The sequence below is a fragment of the Zosterops lateralis genome, assembly GCF_965231275.1.
Source record: "Zosterops lateralis genome assembly, chromosome: 1".
NCBI lineage: Eukaryota > Metazoa > Chordata > Aves > Passeriformes > Zosteropidae > Zosterops > Zosterops lateralis.
The window spans coordinates 5,037,550-5,059,311 of NC_139762.1; the positions used below are offsets into that span (position 1 = coordinate 5,037,550).

The 21,762-nt window shown below is 44.1% G+C and overlaps 1 protein-coding gene and 1 long non-coding RNA gene across 6 annotated transcripts in view; one reads left to right on the forward strand and one right to left on the reverse strand.

The window, feature by feature from the left end:
* Positions 1 to 21,762, reverse strand: part of LOC310907600 — a 544,908-nt gene that overhangs the window by 435,770 nt on the left and 87,376 nt on the right. The gene's annotated exons all lie outside the window — the stretch shown is intronic.
* CTDSPL (CTD small phosphatase like) overlaps positions 14,254 to 21,762 on the forward strand; it is a 79,993-nt gene continuing 72,484 nt past the window's right edge. The window contains exon 1 of one of the 5 annotated variants that reach the window (XM_083857851.1): positions 14,254 to 14,810. In XM_083857851.1, the coding sequence (XP_083713977.1) occupies positions 14,735 to 14,810 (76 nt within the window). In that variant the 5' untranslated portion in view covers positions 14,254 to 14,734. Of the gene's footprint in view, positions 14,811 to 15,694; positions 15,783 to 16,342; positions 16,685 to 21,762 lie in introns of those variants that run through there. The other 4 variants (XM_083857855.1, XM_083857853.1, XM_083857854.1 and 1 more) reach the window with 4 other exon arrangements.

Sequence of the window (21,762 nt, forward strand, 5' to 3'; positions counted from 1 at the left end):
TTACATCAACCACACTTCTGTCGTTCCAAAACTCTGATTTAATCAATGCAAAGTCCACAGGGCTTCAGTAAGGGAACCATTCTCACACATTACTTTTTATTTCTCTGGAAGACAGAGTTACCAGTTCTGTACCTGGAACAATCAAACATCATCTCAGTTACTCTGGGAAAAGGTGTGCAAAAGGTCTGCTCCATGCTCTGGGTGTCTGAAAAATCAACACAGGACCCTGCATGGTATCTTCACTCCTCCGTGTGAACAAGAGCAGGTACAAATAACTGAAGAATTTGAAATATTTCACTTAAAATAAGGGCTCACATTCTCTGGGGACTCAGAGCTATTTACTTCCATGGGAGACAATCAGATGTCATTCCTTTTTCAATGAGGATCTTCCAAGATGCTCGAGCCTTTTAAGGTCTGCAAGGGAGTGTTTCTGCATCAACACTTCTCTGTTGTGTTTAACTAAAGCAGTAAAGAGGGAACAACATGGTCACCAAGAAACTAGAATTAGATTAAGAAAAGTAGTCTGGTGGGTCTTTAAAAATTTAAGGGAACAGGGTAAGAAACTTGCAACTGAGTAACTGGTTATCATCCAGTATTTATTTAGTGCAGTTACATAGGTCTTAGCAGTTACACACTTTCATACTGTAGTTACACAGAACAACAACAAAAAAAACCCCATAACGTGCATCTTGCCAATTGTGTTTGGCCTCAAGCTAGAAAAACTTCTGCAGTAGTAGAGGAGCCTCTTGGTCCAGAGGCTGGATTGTGTCCTGGAGCTATCTCATAGATCTGTTTTCCAGAATCGTGGCCAGACGCACACAACTCCCATTAAAGTAATTGATTGCTCTGTGAGCTTAATACTTCAATATCCCGGGATCTATAGATTACAGCACAACGCACTGCCTCGTAATATATGGCAAATTGCACTGAAGTCTGTTGGCACTGGCTAAGTAAAGACCAAAGAGAAGATGGATATCAGAGCCCAGGAAGAGGCACGAGGGATATTTAGAAGGCAGTAGCCAGCTGTGCTGAGTTTAACCTGTCTACAATATTTCTGTGAGGGCTGCGAGCAGAAAATCCCATCCCATTATCTCCAGAGAGGAAAGAGGGATCATGAAAAGAGAAGGGTGAATTATTAAAGGATAGGCCAAGTATGACTGAGAGCTTATTAAAAAGGGAGGAGGATGGGTAAGCAGAGAAACAGCTTGCTAGGCTGGTTCTATTAAAATCTAAGGCCAGATCCTCTGTGTAAATTAGCATAGCTCCATTGACTCGGGTCGACTGGTTGACTTCTCTGGCTTTATGGCAGTTTACCAGCTGACATTTTAGCCCATTAACTTGAAGCATTGCATGTTTTCCTGGGAGCTTGGTCTTTGTTCTGTCCCCCACTCTTTTTTTTTTCTGCCTGAACTGACAAAATTCTTCAGCTGAAACATCTGAGGAACGACATCTCATCAAAGATGGACGTTTCCATGGAAATATCTGTTTCGGTTGAAAATTTTTTGAGTCTTTCACAGATAAAATATAAATAACTGGTTGGACAAGTTTTCAATAAATCAAAATAGAAACTTTGCCGGAGAAACTGAAATGTTGTTTGGGTTGCATTTTTCCTCTGTTTTCTCAAATAAAGAACATACAATGCCTGAAGAAAAGAAATGGCCAAAATGAAAATTCACTGAAAAACTTCCAATAGGAGACAAAGCCCTGTATTGGGTTATTCCCCCACAGATGCCAACATTTATACCCCTGAGGGAAGAAAGAGATGATGAAGAGCTGACGCCAGTGAATGCAAGGCAGAGGAGGGAGAGATAAGCACTCCTGGTTTTTCTCTGGATGAAAGCCTTTTCTTTTTTTCTCTCTCTTTTGCCTGCTCCTTCCCTTCCCACTCCTTGCAGCTAGTGCATCAAAATGTAATCTGGTGGAAAAAATACCCAGAGCAAGCCCTGCCTCCCCTGCACCAGACGTTGCTGATAGAGAGATCCTCTGACATGGATCCAGAGGGTATTTTCTTCCTCGTTTTGAACCCTGATTCACCCACACAAAGGGACCAACATTTTAATCACATGGGGAGATACGTTCCAGGGGTGAAACTGCTGGGGCTGTTTCCCAAAATATGATCCTAAGGAAGAAGAACTGGTTATGGAAGATTATGCCCTGAAAACCATTTAAAAAATGAATATGTAAAATATAATAAAGAGCTCTGTTCAAACACATAGAGGAGTCTGACCACAATGGAAGTTGGTAACTACATCCCTGAGAGTCTCATGGGGAGTTTCATCCCAAGAAACTATTCCTATTAGAGGAGTTGGAATGCATTGAGGATCCTGAACATATCATTACACCTCCACATCTGCTGGTTGTCCCATACCCCAAAACAGCACTGGGGAACCACACCTGGGGGTCTTAACTTGATATGTGCAATGACAGTCAAAGCTGTGATTTACAGTGCCAAGAGATTATCAGAGATACAAGACTCAGTTGAATATTTCCATGGCTTTACCTTACATCAACTGCCCAGAAAGCTCTTCATTAATGAACTCATTGAGTTACAGAATCAGAGAATGGTTTGGGTGGGAAAGGATCTTAAAGACCATCTCATTCCAACCCCTTGCCATGGGCAGGGACACCTTCCACGAGACCAGTCCAACCTGGCCTCAAATACTTCCTGTGATGCGGAATCCACAACTTCTCTGGGCAACCTGTGCCAGGGCCTCACCATCCTCAAAGGGAAGAATTTCTTCCTAATACTTAATCTAAACATGTTCTCTTTGAGTTTAAAACCACTTCCCCTTGCCCCATCACTATCTGCCCATGTAAAAAATGTTCCAACCTAATCAATCCCTGGTTCTGGAAATGAAGTACCAGCTTCCTTGGCATAGCTCAGAACACCAAAAAAATTAAGACGCCTCCTACAACTGGGGAAGAGAGTTTGAGCTGCCAGCTGCTTTGAACATTTGTAGAGGAATACTTGGGGACTGGGTTGCAAACAGAGTGCTATATTCCACTTTCCAGCAGCCTGAAGTGTGTTTGGCAATATACAAGAGGGAACTGCTGTTGGTGTGAAAGACCAATCAGAACAGGGCCTAATCCTACTCATGGATGAATATGGCCTTGCCATTTTACTGCTGTGCATGAGGTCCCATAAAGAATATGTCACTCGACTTATTTTCCCCACATAAAGAATAAAAGACATGTTTAAGTCAGTGCTTAGCTTTAGGCAGTGCTTAGCTGCTGACCAGCATGGAAATCCCATCTGGAAAAGACATGCAGATTTGTCATCACTGCCAAAGTGGTTTTCTACAGCAAGTGCTAAGGCAAAATGAGACAAGAACTACTTCTTTTGGTGCAGGCAAACTTCAGCTCTTTCCATGAGCCTGTTGGGTGAGGTCAGCCAGATGTAAAAAAAATAAATAAAATTGCTAAACTATAAATACAATTAAAACCAAAGAGGGTGCACTGGGGGTAGGTGTTATTCAGAGTGTCTGAGGGGGTGCCAGAATCTGGCTCTGAATAGTTTTGATTAACAAACCTGGATTTGAATTGCTGGAGAACTGTTCATTTCGTTAAGCCATTATTCATGGCCTGTGACTGGTCATAAGTAATGTTCTGCATCCTGATGAGAGGATTGAAGCTTACGCTGGCATGATGAATGCCTGACAGCAGATAATGAATAGTGTACTTCCCTCACAATTCACAAGTGCTCCAGGGTTTCTGAATTGTAAACTACCAGGCCAACTCACTGAACAAGTACATTGAAATAACATTCCCAAAAGCAGCAGGATTTCAGCTCTTTCTCTATGGGGTAGAGTTTAATTTCCTTAAATCAAAGCAGTACAGGTCAAGCAGGTGTCCTAAGAGCTGTTTGTTGGTTTTGTCTCAGGCTCAGGCAAATACAACCCCAACCCCTGAACCACAAACTCCTCCTCAGGGAGAGACCTCGGGGTTCCCCACCAGGCCAAAACCCAACTCTCCCAAAAAGTACCATCCCTCCATGACTCCACCAGTCCCACTTGTAGCTGGATCTGTTTAAATACTTGCAAACAACAACTCACATGGTCACATAAATAGCAGCCAATGGAAGCCTGAGTAATTCATTTATCAGTGTATTGGCCAGTGGACTGTCTTAATTATTTAACTATTCTGGTAAAAGCTAATGCATAAAGAACCTAAACAGTGTGTGGATCTTGTACAGGGCCTTCAGCCAAGGGGGAAATTCAGGCTGTTCAAAGCCTCCCCTGCATGCAAATGGGATGGAGAATGTTCCTGATGCGTGGAGCTGCAGGAGGACTGGCCAGGGGCAAAGCATTGCAAGGGATGCTTGGACCAACACACTGCCATACTGTTTTCCAGCTTTATCACAGTCTCTAAATAGCAGCTGGACTTGTACCCAGTCATAAATATATCCCAAACTAAACATAACACAAGTATGCAAGGAAAATATTTCATTTACTGACCCAAGGGGAAGTGAAATATAGGATAGCTGTCCTGTGAAGCCTGGAGAAAATCACCTGGGAACATCAAAATGCAGGTGCTGCAGCTGAACACTTGACAGACAGCCATGTGTAGAACACTTTACCCATAGCAAACAAGGAAAAAATTGTTTGGCTTGAGATATTTATACTTCACAGGCTGATCTCTCAACCAAGCTGAAGAAGTAATTAATTGAATTAACAGGGCATATCAGTCTCTGGAGCACTCAACACTGTTGCTGTGACGGGCCTGCTGCCCACACATCTTCATCTGAGAGCACTGCACCTCTTTTCTTCCACTTCAGCCACGTCTTTGCTGTGCATGACAACCCTGGCACTCGTTAAATTGGTGGCTTGGGACAGGCTTTAGGTTGGGAATGGCTCCTGTGAGAATCTCAGTTCAGCGGGATCCTGCTGGGATGGCGAATCCAAAAATAAACAAGCGGAGGCTCCCCACTGACCCAGTGACCCAGCATCGGTTACGTTTTCACACTTGGCACCTTCCTAACAAACGATTGCTCTGTGCTTGCATGAGGCCATCGTGCACGCTCCGTGAGCCCTTTGTGTCTGCTCACAGCGCCGAGCTCCCGCATCCCTCTGATTCACACCGGGCTCCTCTTCCTGATGGAAGGCTGGGGGATAGGACCAGGAATTATGGACATTGCTTGTCTTCCAGGAGGGGTGCACAGCTTATCAGACCACAGCCCTTTCTGTGCCTTTACCAGGTTGGTTTTCAAGCTTTTAAAGGGTAGGTTCGGCCTCAGACAGGAGAAGGAGCAGACTGGGTAGTCCCAACCCTGCCAGAAATTGCCTGTGTAATTGCAGTTGAATTACTCTTTCTATGGTTCAGTTTTCCACAGGAAATTATATTTCCTTTGACACTTAAAACTGTAGATCTTTATGCTGTGGGTCACTTCCTACTACTTTTTGTTCAGAACCCAGCACAATGAGACTAGTTTTGACAGGATTACTGAATTATCTTGATCTCACAATCAAATATTTTTATTAAGCTCAATTTCATCCTGGTCATCCTACATAAATGCTTCTTCCTGTTGCTTAGACATTTCTGTTATTTGTAGATATTTATCAGGGAACGTTTTTCATGGCCTTTTTACTGGAATACAAACTCTACAGTAAAAAGTGGAGGATATTGCTCCAAACTATTGGTGGGTGGCCAGTGCCACTGGCTTTGGGAATCACCAGAAACCAGTCAAGCAGCAGCACCTGTGTTGCTTTACATATTCAGGAAAGCAAAGTTATATGGAGACCCTCATGCATTCAGAACTGGATTCCTTTTTATTACACAGAAGGCAAAAAAGACAATTGGAGAAGACAAAATTACTATTTCCAAGGACAGCCACAGAATTCCATTAAATCATCTCTGCTTTTCCAATATCTAAAGATCCTTTTCCCAACCAAGGTCACCAGGTTTTTTTGCAGCTCTCCAGGAACCAGGTGCTGAAGACTACCCTGCATTTGAATTTCTGGGGGAAATAGACTGGGATTGAAATGTCAAGAGTTGATAGGAGTTTTTTCTTCAAGGATTTCCTATTTCCTCCTCTTTCTATAGTTCATTTTCCTTTTCTCTGCCTTACCACTTCCTCCATCTACACTTTCCCCTCATAGCTTGTGTACAGAATTCACAGATGCCTTTCATAAATCTGTCCTCGTTCCTTCACTCAAACCTCCCCACTTTGACTCTGATTTCTCCACTTCCAGCCACACAGACCACACCACATCATGAAAAATGCTCTTTCACATTCCTGACACTCTCAGGTTGCACTAGCAGCCATGTGAATGAAATTTCAATTGGACAAATGATGCGAGTGGAAGCGTCATAGCTCCAAAGGCTTCAAAGAGTGCCTGTGGTTTCCTTGCCAGCATTTTTTGTGGTAGTCACTCACTGCTAGTAGGGTCTAGTATCAGCCTTAACCAACCAAGCCACTTCACTTTCCACAGCCAGCCCATAATTAAAAAAGGCCAATAGACTCTCAATGATGATGCAATGATGTGTTCTCAGGTGCTTCTCCAGGCATGAGGCCAAAAGCTAAGTTACCATTTATGCAATTTGAAATGAAAGGCAAAGAATTAGGCAGTGACTAGAATTTCTCATCACAGTTCTTAATCGTTTTGACTTTATTTTTCCAGCAGTCAGCAGGTTTTTCCTGTGAAGAATCCTTTAAAAAATAAATTAGATGGCTACTTACCATGACTATCAGTTGACTCAGATGACAGGACATTGCACTTACAAGACCTTTTGTGTTCCTCACTCCTCCTTTTCTGTTTCTCAATTAGGCCAGATTCTGCTGCCTTTATTCATACTATTGCTTTATTCCGTAGCTCACACTAATGATTTCAGCAGTGACTCCTGGAATAAATTACTGCTCCCGTGTGCCAGGATGACCTGAAGTCCTTGCCAAGGGCTGTTTCAGGCCTTTGTCATGACTTTCTTATCCCGCTTCATCCTCCACAAAGCCAGAACTTTCTCACAGCTCATCAGCTGGTTCCCCTAGAATAGGTAGACAAATATCTTCCCATGTTTGCTGTGCCTTATGGGAAACCACAACTGGCATGTATCGACCATTGCTCTTGTTAACTCAGCAACACTATCATGTATCTATCAGTAAGAAGGTGTTTGTTGTCCTGTTTCATATGTGACAATGGTCAATGCCTCACTGAATCAGGTATTATGTGAACATTTCCCACACTTGGGGGATAAAACACACACTTTTAAAAAAGGCTACCAGCAGTTGGAATGAGAACGCTGAACATTCAGAAGCATTTAAAAATATGAACCTCTAAGACTTCTCAAAGCATCATGGGCCCATCCTATTCCCCTCCAGTGAAAGTCCAGCCAATCCCTTTTAAGTGCTGTGGAATCCCCACTGGAGCTGGTGCACAGGGTAGAGCTTAATTATGGAGCCTCTTGCAAATCATTTGGAATCTTTATAAGCATAAATCATAGAGCAAAATCAATTGCTTCCGAATCACGTCTCAGAAAGAATTACCAAGAGCATGCATGGAGTCAAATCCCCAAAAGATAGGGAATGCCAGAGTTAAGATGATCATGACCTAGTCTGGAAAGGACAAGCTGCTACACTTGATGCTACATAGCCTCAGGGGAATGTGCAGTAACTGGTTACCCCAGTGCTCTCTAAAATCCACTCTCAGGCTTTCCACAGTTGCTATTAATAGGAGTTATAAACAGCCACGGAACCATAACACGAGATTAGCTGTTGTTATATCTATTTCACAGATAAACTCTCTGACAACCAGTGAAACTGAAATGGAAACCAAACCTCTACGGCTGTATTGGCAGGAATGCTGCAGCAGGATACTGGAGAACAGAGTGCTCACAATGGGTAACCAGATAAGGGCAAAGCCACCTTTTATCCTGTTCCACTCTTGTGCTCAAGTGAAACAGCAGAACAATCAAAAGTCAAGCCTTGCTACTGTTGACATGTCCCACCTCTCATCGCTCACCAACATCAAAAGGTTGTAGGATCATGGAAAGGTTCAGGCTGGAAGAGACCTTTAAAAGTCACCTAGGCCAACCCCCCTGCCATGGGCAGGGGCATCTTCAACCAGATCAGGTTTCTCAGAGCCCCATCCAACCTGACCTTGAAAGTTTCCAGGGATGGGGCATTCACCACATCTCTGTAGCATGAATATGGTCTAAGGCTGCAGATAAACAAGTAGTTGCACTGCTTGAAGTCGCTGTTGCCTCCTAAATGGTTGGGTTTTGGCCCTGTGCTACTGCTTCTGGAGTTCGAAAGATTCAGAGTAAGCCCTGATGAGGTCTAGGGCAAATTATTTGGGCTAAAGAACCTAACCTGTTGCCTTCAGTCACCTGGGTTTGACTGAGAGAGAACTTTACAAATGTCTGCACCAGCTGATCCCCAGTGGCAGCTCCCCTCCAGCTCTAAGAGGTTGAGGAGCACGTTAGGACAGCAGGAGACTGTTTAAGCTTGACAAGATGAAGGAGAAGATGCAATGAGCACATGAATGGGATACTTCAGCAGCCTTTGACAAGGCTGGATGGAACCTGATTTGGTTGCTTGCCAAAAAAAAAAAAAAAAAAAAAAAAAAAAAAAAAAAAAAGAGCAGGCTGCCTTGCAAAGGTGTAGCATTTGCAGTTAGGTAGAACTGGATAGAACTGGATATGTCACTTGTAGGTCACCTGGTGATGAGCCCTCAGAGCCTTCCAGCCGTGGATCACCAGCTGAATTCAACCCAGAACTGAAATTACAGCCAGGCATTTTAATCATATGTTTGCTTCCCTCTGGGTCGAATGTTTTTCAGGCATCGTTTCTCCTGGGGGTGTCTGACACCTGGCACAATCAGGCTTCATCTTCGTTGGGTTCCTTAATCAAAGCTTCTGGATTAGGAGTCTACAGAATTTTGGGATTTAACATAAATTGTTAATGTTAGTTAAAAACCCATTCACCGTGTCTGCAGCACTAATTTAGCCCTAGGTAATGAACAACATTTTCTATTGTGTGCACAGTAAAAATCCCAGGAGAATAAAAAACTCACAAGAACTCATAATCTCCAACGCTACTTTTTCCCTAAAAACCTTTATAAGAGAGAAAGAAGAGAGACAATTTCTGTTACAGTACTTGAAAGCCAGTTTCATGACTTTCTTAGATTGACAGTAATACTGATTCCACCCAAACAACTCAGCCTGAAACAGACAACTCATAATGTTAAAGTTCAGGATAGTTACAGTTGACTGAAAAAGGGACTCAGAATGGAAATTGCTGTACAACTGCTACGTTATGACTTGCTGCCAGATCTGGAGATAAAACTAAAAAGCAGCCATTTCTTCTAATTTATTTGGTTCTCTCTTACCCTTCTGTGGAATGACAATAGTAACATCTAAATGATAGCACTGCTTGGAGTTTTCTCCTTTTTTTTCCCCAGGAATAAATGCATTGTATTCAAAGGCACGAAATCCTCGCAATTCACAGCACTCAGTGAGACCAAAAGTGATCAAACGAGCACTAGTTTAATAAATTCTGATATGCACATATATTCCAATAGGGAATATGCTGTGTTTTACTTGGGTAAAAGTAGTGTCCCAGCACACTTAATGCTCAACTGTTTTCTCATCAGAATCCCTTCTGTCATAGCAAATGGGTCACTGTGTGGAAATCACAGCCACATTTTGAGTAGATTGAGTTAACTTTATGAATGCATCATAAAATGGGAACTTCATAACTTCCTATTGACACTGTTTTACTGTTGCAATTTACCATTCTAATGGCACTATTTAGGAAACAATGACTGAGCTGCAATGAGATAATTAAGGAATAATGTCCATTACTTCAAAGTATACAAAGCAGTAAACAGCTGCCAAAAGTGATTAATAGCTGAGGTGAAGTTAAGACATTTAATCAATCTAATAAACCATTTATTGCAAGAATATAGCCGCTTACACTAAGTATGAGACATTTATCTTATTGATACAAACTGCAGTATTTTCCTTTCTTTAGGATATAATATCATGAGACCTTGATTGTTCTCCCATTAAAGTCAAGGATAAAACTCCCATTGTGGGCCCAGGGTCAAGACTTCACAGAGCTGATACCAATGAAAATAAGTGCTTCCTTTTAATGTAGAACAGTTTGCTAAAAACATGTCCCCTCCCCCCCATTATAAAACATCCTGTGGCATTGAGAAAGGGACACATTTTAGTAGCAAGGACAAATGTCAGAAGTCATGATGAAAACCTGGATCTCCTATTAGCTGGTGCTGCAATTCCCTGCTAAGTATTGTTTTGTCTGAACCTCCACCTCTGATCTGTGACAGGGAGATGAAACCATTCCCTTGTTCCATGGGATTATTTAGGATTTAGCTCATGTAGCACACAAAGAAACATAGATAGAAGATAATGTGCACGCTTCAGAGTGTACCTAAAGTAAAAACAGAAAGGATACAGCATGAATTGCTCTTGATTCTGTAACATCTCATAACTGGCACAGGAAGGGGAGTGGTGGGGGTGGGGGAGGCTGATCCCATGCCCAGGGGAAGGGACCTGTTTCCGAGGTTACGGCAGTGCTGCCAGGGCAAGAACAGCTGCATTTCCTCAGCTTCCATTCTGCTTCCCGCTGACCTGCAAGAGTATGGACTTTCTACTGCTCCTTGTGTGCTGTCAACATCTTGCTTTTTTGCTCTCCACCTTAGGCTGGAGGGGTGAGGGAGCTGCGTGGCAGCAGCAAAGGGATAAGCACGGGGAGAGAGATTCAACCCCTCCTGGCACGTCCTCTCACTCTGATTCCCCCTTATATGTCACCACAAACAGCAGTTCCCTCGGTAAACTGAAGCAAATACCAAATTCCTGACGAAGATGAACACACACTGGAGTTTTACGACACGAGTTGCAGAAACAATCTTACCAGCATTAAAATCACACAGACCACATTGGCTCCAGGTGAACACTGTATTTGTCAAGCCTTGCAAAACGTGCTTTTCATCTGACAAGATGTTTCTGTCTCCTCATCCCGGCATAGAAAAGAGGCACTGGAACACATGTTCTCCCACCACACATTACAATTTCCCTCTCCCTGTGAAGAAGTGCAAGGTGTTCTTAGTGCTGGCTGACTCCTGAACTTGCTCTGAAGCAATTCTTTTGTCTTAATGGTAGCAGGAAGCTTCTTTGGTTTTACCCAAATATAAATATTGATACAGAAACTCATACCAGATAATAACAGAGGTATGAATTTATTGTTTCAGCAAAAGCTCCTATGCAAATTAACCCTCGGATAATTAAAAATGCCTGCAGTGCCTGGGCGGGTAAAAGATCAAGCACTTGCAGGGTTACAACATAACCAGCACTGTGATAAAAGCTGCATAATAGCTCAGGAGCAGCAGCTCCTAGCCTTCACAGGCAGCAGGCCTAATTCCACCAGCCAACATGTACCAACTCCTGTTCCTCTGTGCCCGATCCAGCCTGTGAGGGACTGTTTGTAACTGCAAGACTCTTGTCTGGAGAAGCCAAAGCTGAGGAGCAGGTTGGAACTTGCACAGTTGGATGCAATGCGAGCAGTGGCATCGCACTCATTCCCTGTGTGAGTGTTTGTCATAAGAGTAGGACAGGAAAACCTAAAATACGAGTCCCAGAAACCTGCAATACAGGTATCTCTGCCTGCACTGCTCTGTAGGGAGTGTTAGTTTGGGAGACAGAAAGCACAGGTAGATTTGGAATGACTTTTTCTACATTGAAAAGAATGCCGTGATTTGAAGTCTCACAGAAAAATGTTTAAATCTGTTGACTGCAGGAATGAAACAAGGCCCCTGAGCTGTTATTTTCTCCAGAAACTGGATGTGGCACTGCTGCAGAGCAGAAATTCCTCGAGGCTGGGCCCATAGCCTTCTTTCACAGCGAGGAAGAGCTGTAACAAAAACAGCTGCTTAAATTGCTGGAATTAAACACAATGGTCATTTTTGCAATCCAGCTTGGCAGCTGAAAGGAATCCCAGAATCCTAGAATGGCTGAGATAGGAAAGGACCTTAAAAATCATCCAGTTCCAACCCCCTGCCACGGGCAGGAAGGACACCTTCCACTATCCCAGGTTGCTCCAAGCCCCTGTCCAACCTGGCCTTAGACACTTCAGGAATGGGGAGTCAATTCCACGGTTTTGTTACTGTTAGGTAAAACTGCTCATAGATAAATTTATAAATATTTTGTTAATGCAAATGGTCAGTGGTTTCCTCTTTTAGTGCAAAAAGAAGATTGTTGTAACAAGTCTTACTAAAACTCATGTTGCCTGGGTCTTTGCTGGCTTCAGAAGGATTTTCCCCATTTAATTAATTAATTATAAAATTATATCTATCGTTAATGTAGCAAGGTTACAGTATAGGCTTGAATGTACAATAGGTTTTTTTCTAGGAGGCAAAGGAGGTTACAATTCCTTATTTATGTTAAATACACCCCCATGCTTTTTTAAAGATTTTCCCCTGGGTTTACACTCTGGCAGCGCCACAAAAGAGCCATTATTTGGAGTGGGTTTCCCCACCACTGAGCCCATGGCCCTGGGTAATTCCAGGTACTGAGGAGGGTGGGAGCAGGACAGGTACACCACAGTTTACATCTTCATGCACCAGTGAGCAGCAGTGCTGGGAATTCCTGGAGACCCAGACATGCCTTTTAGGAAAAAAATAGAGTGTATTTGCTCTGAGAGAAGCAAATTGGTGCCTTTGCCGTACAAGAGGGACATGGAGCTCCTGGGGTGGGTCCAGCAGAGGCTACAAGGAAGATTAACAGACTTGGAAATCTCTCTTATGAGGAAAATCTGGGGGATCTGCAGCTGTTCAGCCTTGAGAAGAGACACTGAGAGGGGACCTCATCCCTGTGTGTCCCTGTCTGCAGGGAGGGCTCAGAGCAGGGACCAGGTCCTGCTCTGTGGGGTCCAGAAATGGCACCAGAGGACTGGGCAGGAACTGATGGCCAGGAAGTTCCCCCTGGCCATGAGGAACTTCTTGTGCAGTGACCAAGCACTGAGCAGATTTCCCAGAGAGGGTGTGGAGTCTCCTCCCTGGGGATATTCCAGGGCCATCTGGGCACAATCCTGTGCTGTGTGCTCTGGATGGCTCTGCTGATGTCCCCCCTGCTGGAGCAGGAAATGGGACCAGATGATCCACTGTGGTCACTTCCAAATGGAGTAATTCTGTGATCTGAGCCGCACACTTGCTTCTGAAAAAGACACCTTACAGTCAGTCATCTGTAAAAATACTTGACTCCACACGTCTTCTGATCAGATGGTTTGTACCTGTTAACATTCAGGTCCAGAGAAGGGAACAGAGCTGGGGAAGGGTCTGGAGCACCAGGAGGGGCTGAGGGAGCTGGGAAAGGGGCTCAGCCTGGAGAAAAGGAGGCTCAGGGGGGACCTTGTGGCTCTGCACAACTCCCTGACAGGAGGGGACAGCCAGGGAGAGGGTCGGGCTCTGCTCCAAGGGAAAGGATGAGAGGAAACGGCCTCGCATTGTGTCAGGGGAGGTTTAGATTGGACATTAGGAAGAATTCCTCCATAGAAAAGTTGATTAGAGATTACAAAATAGGACGCCCCAGTGAGATGCTGGAATCATCATCCCTGGAGGTGTTTAAGGAAAGCCCGAAAGTGGCACTCAGTGCTTGACACAGTAACGCCCGCCCACGAGTCGAACCCCCTCAACCCCACACCTCTTCTCCCACTTAAACAACTCCAACTCCGTGATTTATTTTTTCCCGCGCAGCCCCGGGCGGGAAATGGCGGCCGGGCCCGCCCCGCGCCCTCACGGCTCTTTGGCCCCGCCCTCCGCCCTAAGCCACGCCCCTCGGCCCGCCCCCCGCCCCACCCCCGCCGTGCCGAGCGCGCTGCCCGCTCCCGCCCCGCCCCGCCCCGTTGTTTACCGCGCACCGCCGGGCGCTGCCGCTCCCGCCCCTCGCTCCGGACCCGGCGCGGCGCGGGGCGGGCCGGGCGCGCTCACGGGCTCGGGGCGCGGCGGCGGCAGCGGCGGCGGCGGCGGCGGGCGGGTTGTGGCGCAGCGCGGGGAGCGGCTCGGCCCCTTTCCCCTCCCTTCCTCCCCTCGCGCCGCGCTTCCCTCCTCGCCCGCGACCCGGGAACGGGGGGGAGGAGGAGGAGGAGGAGGAGGAGGAGGTGGAGGAGGAGGTGGAGGGGGCGGCCCGGCGTCGCTCCGCCGAGCGCTGCCCGCGGGAGGAGGAAGAAGGGGGGCGCGGGGATGAGATAAGCGCGGGGGCGGGCGGCGGGGGGGGGTATGTAGGGGCGGCTCAGGTGGATGCGGGGGGCGGCGTGAGGCCGGGGGGGAGGCGCGGAGCGGAGCGGAGGGACGGGGGGCTCTTCCCCCGCCTCGGGAGGCGGCGGGGGCTCGGGGGGAAGCGCTCGGCGGGCTTCCCGGAAGGGTGAATTGGATTAATTCTCTTTTTTTTTAAAAAGGGGGGGGGGTCTGCTCGCTATTCCCCCCCCCTTTTCGCCGTGCAGAATTGGCGCCGGCAGGAGGCCGCGGTGGCATCGCGTTTGGCGTCCTTCCCACCCCCTTCCCCTCGGTTTTACTCCTGGAGGTGTTGCTTGTTGAGGTTTTGGTTGTTTTGGGGTTTTTTTTCTGATAGTTTTTATTTTTATTTTTTTTTTCTCAAACACGAGCCTCAGTCTTGATTTTTTTAAAAAAAAACAAACAAACCCGTTCCCCCCCACCCCCCTGCCCCCCCCCGCACACAAGCCTGCCTCTGAGAGGGAAATAGCCAGGTGGAATCTCACTCTGTTTCCATGGACAACCCGTCCATTATCACCCAGGTGACTAACCCCAAAGAGGAGGAGATCCTGTCCTGCACTCAGGATAAAGGTGAGCTGCTTCCTATCTTTCTCAATGGTGGTGTTGTTGTTTTTGTTTTTTTTTTTTTTTTCCCTCTCCTCTGTTTAAAAATGCACGTAGTAACAACTCTGCATTCTTCAGTGACCGTATAATCCTCTCTAGGCTGCTGGGGGTAGTGGACGGCTTGTTGGGTTTGGGCTGATTTTTTGGTTTTTGGTTTGTTTGGTTTTTTGTGTTTTTTTTTTTTTTTTTTTTTTAATGAGGGATGAAGGTATTTGTGTGAAGGGTCTCTGAAACTGCTTGCTGGATACAGCTGAGAACTTGTTAAAAGTGTTTAAATACCGGATTTCATCAGTCATTTAAAAAAAAACCACTCCTGTTCCCCGAGGTTTGGGGAGGTAACTTTCTAAGGTGGTCACTGTGCAGCTCCAGGGAAGAGATACCTGTTCTGGGTGTGTTGGAAAGGTTTGACATATCCGCTGTAAAGATTTTAAATTCTTTTCCTCTGTCTTTTTTTTTTTTTAAGCCAGATTTCTTTCCTTTTTTTCCTCCCCCCTCCCATTTCAGAATCTGTGCAGCTTTCACGTTTGTTGGACGTTGCTTGTGCTTCTCAGAAAGAGACACAGGCTACTTGTAAAAGCAGGCTCTATTTACTCCTTGGATAAATAGTTGTTGCTTGCGTAAGGCATCACACTTGGATTGGGTTTTAGTCCCAAATGAGATGAATCCAGCGTGGCCAAAGGAGCTGCTTCCCTCAAAAAGTCTGGATGTTGACGAGTGCCCTTAATCTTGTTTGCTTTCAGAAGCTTGAAGCAGTCTTGGGGCTGTAAGTGCTTATTCCTTGTGTCTGGTGGGTGAGCAGGAGGCTTCAGCTTCTGGGGGCTTGTTCACGCCCTTGGGAAGTTGTTTGAGTGTCACTTCTTTGCTTTGTAACTGGCAGTGCTGGTAAATAGGGGAGAAAGGGCAGAAATTAGAAACGAAGACTTATGTCTGTGTTCCTTGGTGTAGGTATGGTCACATCTCTGAGCAGTCTGAAATGGTAGATTGATGGATCTCCCCCTGAAATGGATGGATTTAGTGCCCAAAAAGCTGGTGTGGCTCATCTTGGAAATAGTGAGGGCTCCTATATTGTTGGAGAAGTTGTTCCCAGTTACTTTTGACTGTGAAGCCATATGTGAAATCTGTCTTCTGGCTTCTCTAGTGCTGACTGTGGAGGTATGGGAGGTAGATTTAAAAAAAAAAAGCCGTCAGGTTTGGCGGGTGTTTGAACAAAAAAATTATTTATTTCAGCATAGAAATGTTTATGTAACTCTTTAATTCCTTTTGCTTGTGAGGTGGTACTTCCACCACAAGGCCTTGTTTGGCTCAAGAGATTTCTGATGTTTTCCTGTGTTTTGGCAGTGTGAAGCATGGGGGTATCCACAGTAAATAAGGTGCTGTGCTCTGCCTACCACGTCTCCTAAGACCTGGTTTGGAGTAGACACATCTGATACTGTGCTCAGATGTTGTGGTTTTAATGGCCTGTGTTATAGTATGTAATGGAAGGGCTTCGTTATACCCATAGCAGCTGCTTGAAATTTTAGTGTAAAAAAGCCAGTTGAGACAAGTAGAGGGAGGTTTGACAGCTTGGAATAAGAGGAGGCATCCGCATCAAACAAGTGGCTTCGGAGTCCTCGGCAGAGCAAGTGAAAATATGCATCTAACTTGCATAACTCTGCAGTAACTTGCATAATGTGCATTGTGTTCTTGCTATTGGTTTGTCTTTGGCAGAAAATCATGATGGTCTTGGTTGCAGAGAAGGAGCTTTTCAGGCTTCGTGTTGGCTGGGCTGGGCTGGGGGAGAGGGGCAGGAGGGGAACTGGAGTTGGAGATGAGGAAACTCCAGCGTCATCTTCAAGCAGGAGGTGATTGATCTTTTTTTTTTTTATTTTTTTTTTTTTTTTTCCGGCTTTTTGGGTGTGTGGGTTGTTTTTTTTTTTAAATGTGGTTCCAGTGCATGCGTTGGATTGACGATGAGCTCTGTGGTAAGACTTTCAAATCACTCCAGAGCAACTTTTGCAGCAGGAGAACCGCGGGTCTGTCTGTGCTGGGCTGTGCAAGGAGAGAGCTCTGCTTGCTCCAACCTCTTCCACTACAGGTTTTCCCGGTGCTCGAGGTACGGAGCTTGCGGGAACCCTTTCCTCTCTCTCTTACCTGCCTCCCTGGCGTGGCTGCACATTAGTCACCCGTTTTTCTGTCAGATTTCCGAGCGGTTTTAGCAGAGCCTTTGGGTCCGCTGAGCTGCGAGAGCCCGGAGCGGAGATAGGGAATCCAGATAAGGCACCAGCAGGAGGCCGGGGCTAAGCGAGTCTTGGCTGCTAATTCAGCTCGGGCTCAAGTGGATCGGTACAAAATGGCTCGCAAATGTGTTTAAGGCATAATGAATTAACTCTCTGTTTCGTGAAATCCAGAATCAGCTGAGCCTGAATTCTGGGATTTGGTGATAGGGTGAAATGCAGCAGCGCTGTGCTGTGTGTGAGCCAAGGCTGTCCACTTTAATGAAAAGCTGGGGTTTTTTTCCTCTGAGTTTAGTGTTTGGCTGCAGAAGTAAATTCCAGGGTACTAAGTGGCATGTGGTGGCTTTGGGGGAATCAGGGTTTTCTTAGGGTTGTTGAGACCTTGTGGAAAAAAAAAATTATTTTCTTGTTGTTAAGCTGGAGAGAGGCAGTTCCAGAGTAACTGAGCAGCTGCTAAATAATGCATGTGTATACCTCCAAAGTTTTGATTTTTTTTCCCAAGATTGTTTTTTAGGCTTTTAATCAGATGTGAGACCAGCGTTTAACTCGATTATATTTTTTAAAAAACATATTTATGTTTTAAAAAGAATTCGATGTGCAGTTTAGGCTTTTGCCAGATTTCTCCTGTGCGAGACTGGCAAGAAACAGAGCTGGTTCTCTGGTCCTGGGGCAGTTTTTAGGTAAATACTGTGTTTGACAAAAATCCTCAAGCATTTTCTTGCTAGCCCAGGTGTATTAAAAAATAGCTTTTGAGAAGAGTGAAGCTGTGGCAACTTGTTCAGGGGGATCTTAAAAACACTAAGAGGGATTTGTTAGTGTTTATTTTTAAAGAAATAGAAAAAAATTTTGAAGGTGGAAAAAACCAAGTCTTGGTATGTGAGCCATTCCCTAATATGTTGCCACATGGTGGTGCCCTGGATTTAGTTGTCTGTCAAAATGAAAGCTGAGCATGGAAGGTTTGCTACAATCCTATTTTATTATTGTTATTATTGTAATGTTCTCAAATGCCTGTGGTGTTGGTGCTCCTGGAGGATTTCGGTCCCTATCTTGGTGTTGTTAAATCAGTTCTGGGAAATAGAAACTTAGATTCTCCCAACTGGAAGTGATACATAGGTGCCTGCAAATACTTTGAACACTAAATTAATGGAGAATTCAATTCCCTGTTAGTTTTTTAAGTAACAGAAGTAGTAGTTCTTTGCTGAAATATGTTATGTTGTGGTCATCTGGCACTTCTGGAAATTGGGAACATTAACAAACTTGAAGCTAAAATGGAGACCTAAGTATGTGGAAAGAGGTTTGTTTGATCGGGGTAAATATGAGCAACTAAGAAAAGTATAAATAAAAAGTACGAAGAAAAACTGAAAGTCTGGATCTCTGTAAATCAGTACACATAAAATCAACTGGTTATTTTATTTTTTTATTTTTATAAATTCCTGTTACTCATGGACCTCTAATGTAAAACCTGTGTGGTTAAATGTACAGAAAACTGAGCAGTGCTGACAGAGCTGCTCTGAGTGTCACATTGAGAGTGGGCATGGCAGCAGGCATTCAGTCCAAAGAAGTGAATTTCCCTTTTTTCACCCACCTGCATTAATTTGATCTTCATAAATGATGCAAATTCTTGGTTGTCTCCAAGTGCCAAGTTAAATAGAGGAGAAGAATTGTCCAGTCTTTTAGGTACCTCCCTCAGGCTGTGGTGTTTTGTTTTCTGTCTTCAGATACATCTTTCTTGACTTCTATAAAATTTGCCTGTCAGCTGAGTGTCTATTTTCAGTTATTTAGAGTAACAGAATGTTTTAGTGTCCCTTCAGATGGGAATTGTCTTCTGCAATAAAGTATTTGAAAAAGGTTCACAGTGGAACCTGAACCATTAGAGGTTTTTTTTTTAAATCACAGTGTGAGTGAGTCCCTGAGGATGTTTCCACAAACTTTTTTTTTCTTTCACATAGAGCTGGAAAAAACAGCAATGAGAGCAATACTCATTATAATTTTAAACGAGGAGTTCTGAAGATCTCAAGTTTAAAGCCAAAATAAGTCTTCAATTGTGTCTTCAATTAAAAAATTTGTTTTGAATATAGCTGAAAATACTTTGAATGTACTTTTTTGCCATTACATCACCAGGATTCAGAGTACTCAAACACTTGAACATATGTTAATGATCCTGAGACATTGTCTCAACAGATTTTTATAATATTGACTTCAGAATTTTAAGGCTAAAGTAGCATTTTAAGGGGAGGAAAAAAAAAAAAAATATGTGGAAACCACTCCAGCAATCCACTGGAATGTGAATTGCTCACAGAGGGTAAAATTTTAAATCATTAACTAATGACATAGCTGTTATATGAAACCAGAGTAGCCATACAGTAGGTTTTATGTTCCAGGGAGACTGTAGTAACCTGTAGTAACCCAAGATTTGATTTAGGGTCGCAGTTAACAGGTAGAAGTGCTTTGGCAGATGGGAATGATAATTTGCCTGAATATCGAATACTCAGTCAGTTTGTGACCTGCAGTGTGATAATTTCCTCACAGTGCTTGTTGTCAGCTCAAATTCATACTGGTTTCAATGCGGTGATTTAACTAAAGTGTTCAGAAGTTTAACATGCCTTTTTTAAAAAAAAAGAAACTCAACAAGGTTGACCTACATTTTGTTAATTCAGTATTCAGAAATGCAAATGGCATTTTCTGACATAATCAGTAAAATGCAGTGTGATCGATGCCACGCTTCAGCTTTCAGAGTTTTAAGCTGAACATTCCAAATAAGCCTCTGGATAACCGAGTCCATTTTTGTTTCTTTAAAGGGATAAAAACTGAAATGCTGGGAAGGCAAAAGGCCAAGAGAAACAAAACTCCCTGACTTGGTCATTGTTGTGAAGGACGTTCCTGTTGCCCTCATAGATAGGTTTGACTGTGGGCAGCTTGTTTTCCCATCATGGAACACTTAATTTATGAGTTTGACTGTCATGTAAAAGTTACTATTACCAGTGTGAAAATGGTTGAAGGTTAGATCTATCCCACAGTTTTTATATTTATGTCAAGTATTAGCTATTCCCTCTGTAAGTGAGTGCACTTCTGTTATCTGCTGAATTTTGAGTTGTTGGCAATGACCACCACAGTTGGGACTAAGTTCTACATTTTCAATTAAAAATCCAGTTTCAGGCAGTCCTGGATATGGAGTTGATAACTTAGGGGTTGAATTTGTCCATTACTCATGCCCAGCCAACAGAGAATTAGACAATTGTTTTTCAAGTTTTTCTGTCCACAAGAGATAACATTTTCTTAAAAAAAAAAAAATAGGGAAAGCAAAGACAGGTCTAATTATCTACATTCTTCCTTAGGTTTTTCTCACTGTGTGAATCAGTGAGGGAAAATGTGGCTCATCCCTTTTTCTCCTCCCTGCCTGGGGGATATATCTTACTGGGAGAGGAGTGAGGAATGTGGGTATCTGTAGGACCAGGAAGGAGCACAGAGCTGCCAGAGTGCTCCAGCCTGTTTTGGGGGCACAGCAGAGGGTGAAATCCTGCCTTTTGAGGCTGTAGAGCCCAGGCAGAGGCTGGCAGTGGGACACGGAATAGTTTTGGTGTTTGGGGTGGGCTCCCAACCTGCCCTGACCTCCCCTGAGCAATGAGTGCTCCCCTGATGGAGTCTGAGGGTCTCTGCCCACCCGTCATCTGCCCCCTTATCCCAGCTCAGAATCATTTCCAGAAAGGGATGAAATCTTCCCAGCTGAAACAAGAGAAGGGCTGATAAAACTTACAACGGGCCAAGCCTGTTGAGATGTTTATAAAAATCACATCTGGATTGCTTGGTGAGGATTTTCAACCATCCCATGCTTCTCAGCAGGGGAAACCTGGCTGGAAAAACCTCCCAGAAACTTTCAGCAACATCTCCCGAGTCTCCATGTGTTGGTTCTAGTGGAGGTTCCTGATCTCAGCTGTGTTTCCAGTGCTCAGCTCAAACAGGGTGACATCTCACTGGGTTTAACTTGTTTACTGAGCTCTCAGAGCTGTACCCAGGCACAGAGGAAAGAAGCCTTTTGTGCTTTAATGTCATCACAGACACTTTCAAGAGTTTCACGTTGGAAATGTTAATCTTCTATAAATTCTGCTTTTGCTGGAGTTGGAGGGGAGCTTGCTTTATTTTTGCTTGGAGAGGCTGAGGCATAAAATGGACATGGATGGGATGAATATGGAAAGCATAAGTAGCATCTAAATAGATCTGAGTGAAAATATGTTCCACGTGATCTCTGTGGTGTAATTTTGGCCTTTTTTTTTTTGTATTTCTGGAATGTTTTCTATAATACAAGAAAAAAATAAATCCAAGAATCGTATACAGTCCAGTGCTTTCAGTGCCAGCTGCTACTGTGCAACACAGGCACTAGCAGTAAAAATACCAACTTTAACCAAATGAGCAGAGAAAGTCCTGCTCTAAAGCTTGTAGGCTTTATTCAGCCTGTTATCAAAATGATCACTTGCAAAGTGCCACTTCTTGTTTTCTTTGTACAAGATAATAAAGTATGATTTGTAAAAAGAAGAACCCAATTATTAGAAGTGATTGGCTGCACTAGAAACGAGAATTATATTATCTAGGAAATTTATAGCGAGTTAAAGCTGAATAAATATATGATAAACTTGGATCCTGAGGGTGTCACGGGGTTTGAAATGAGATTTTTTTTCTTTATTTATTTTTTCAAGAAACTGTTAGTCTCT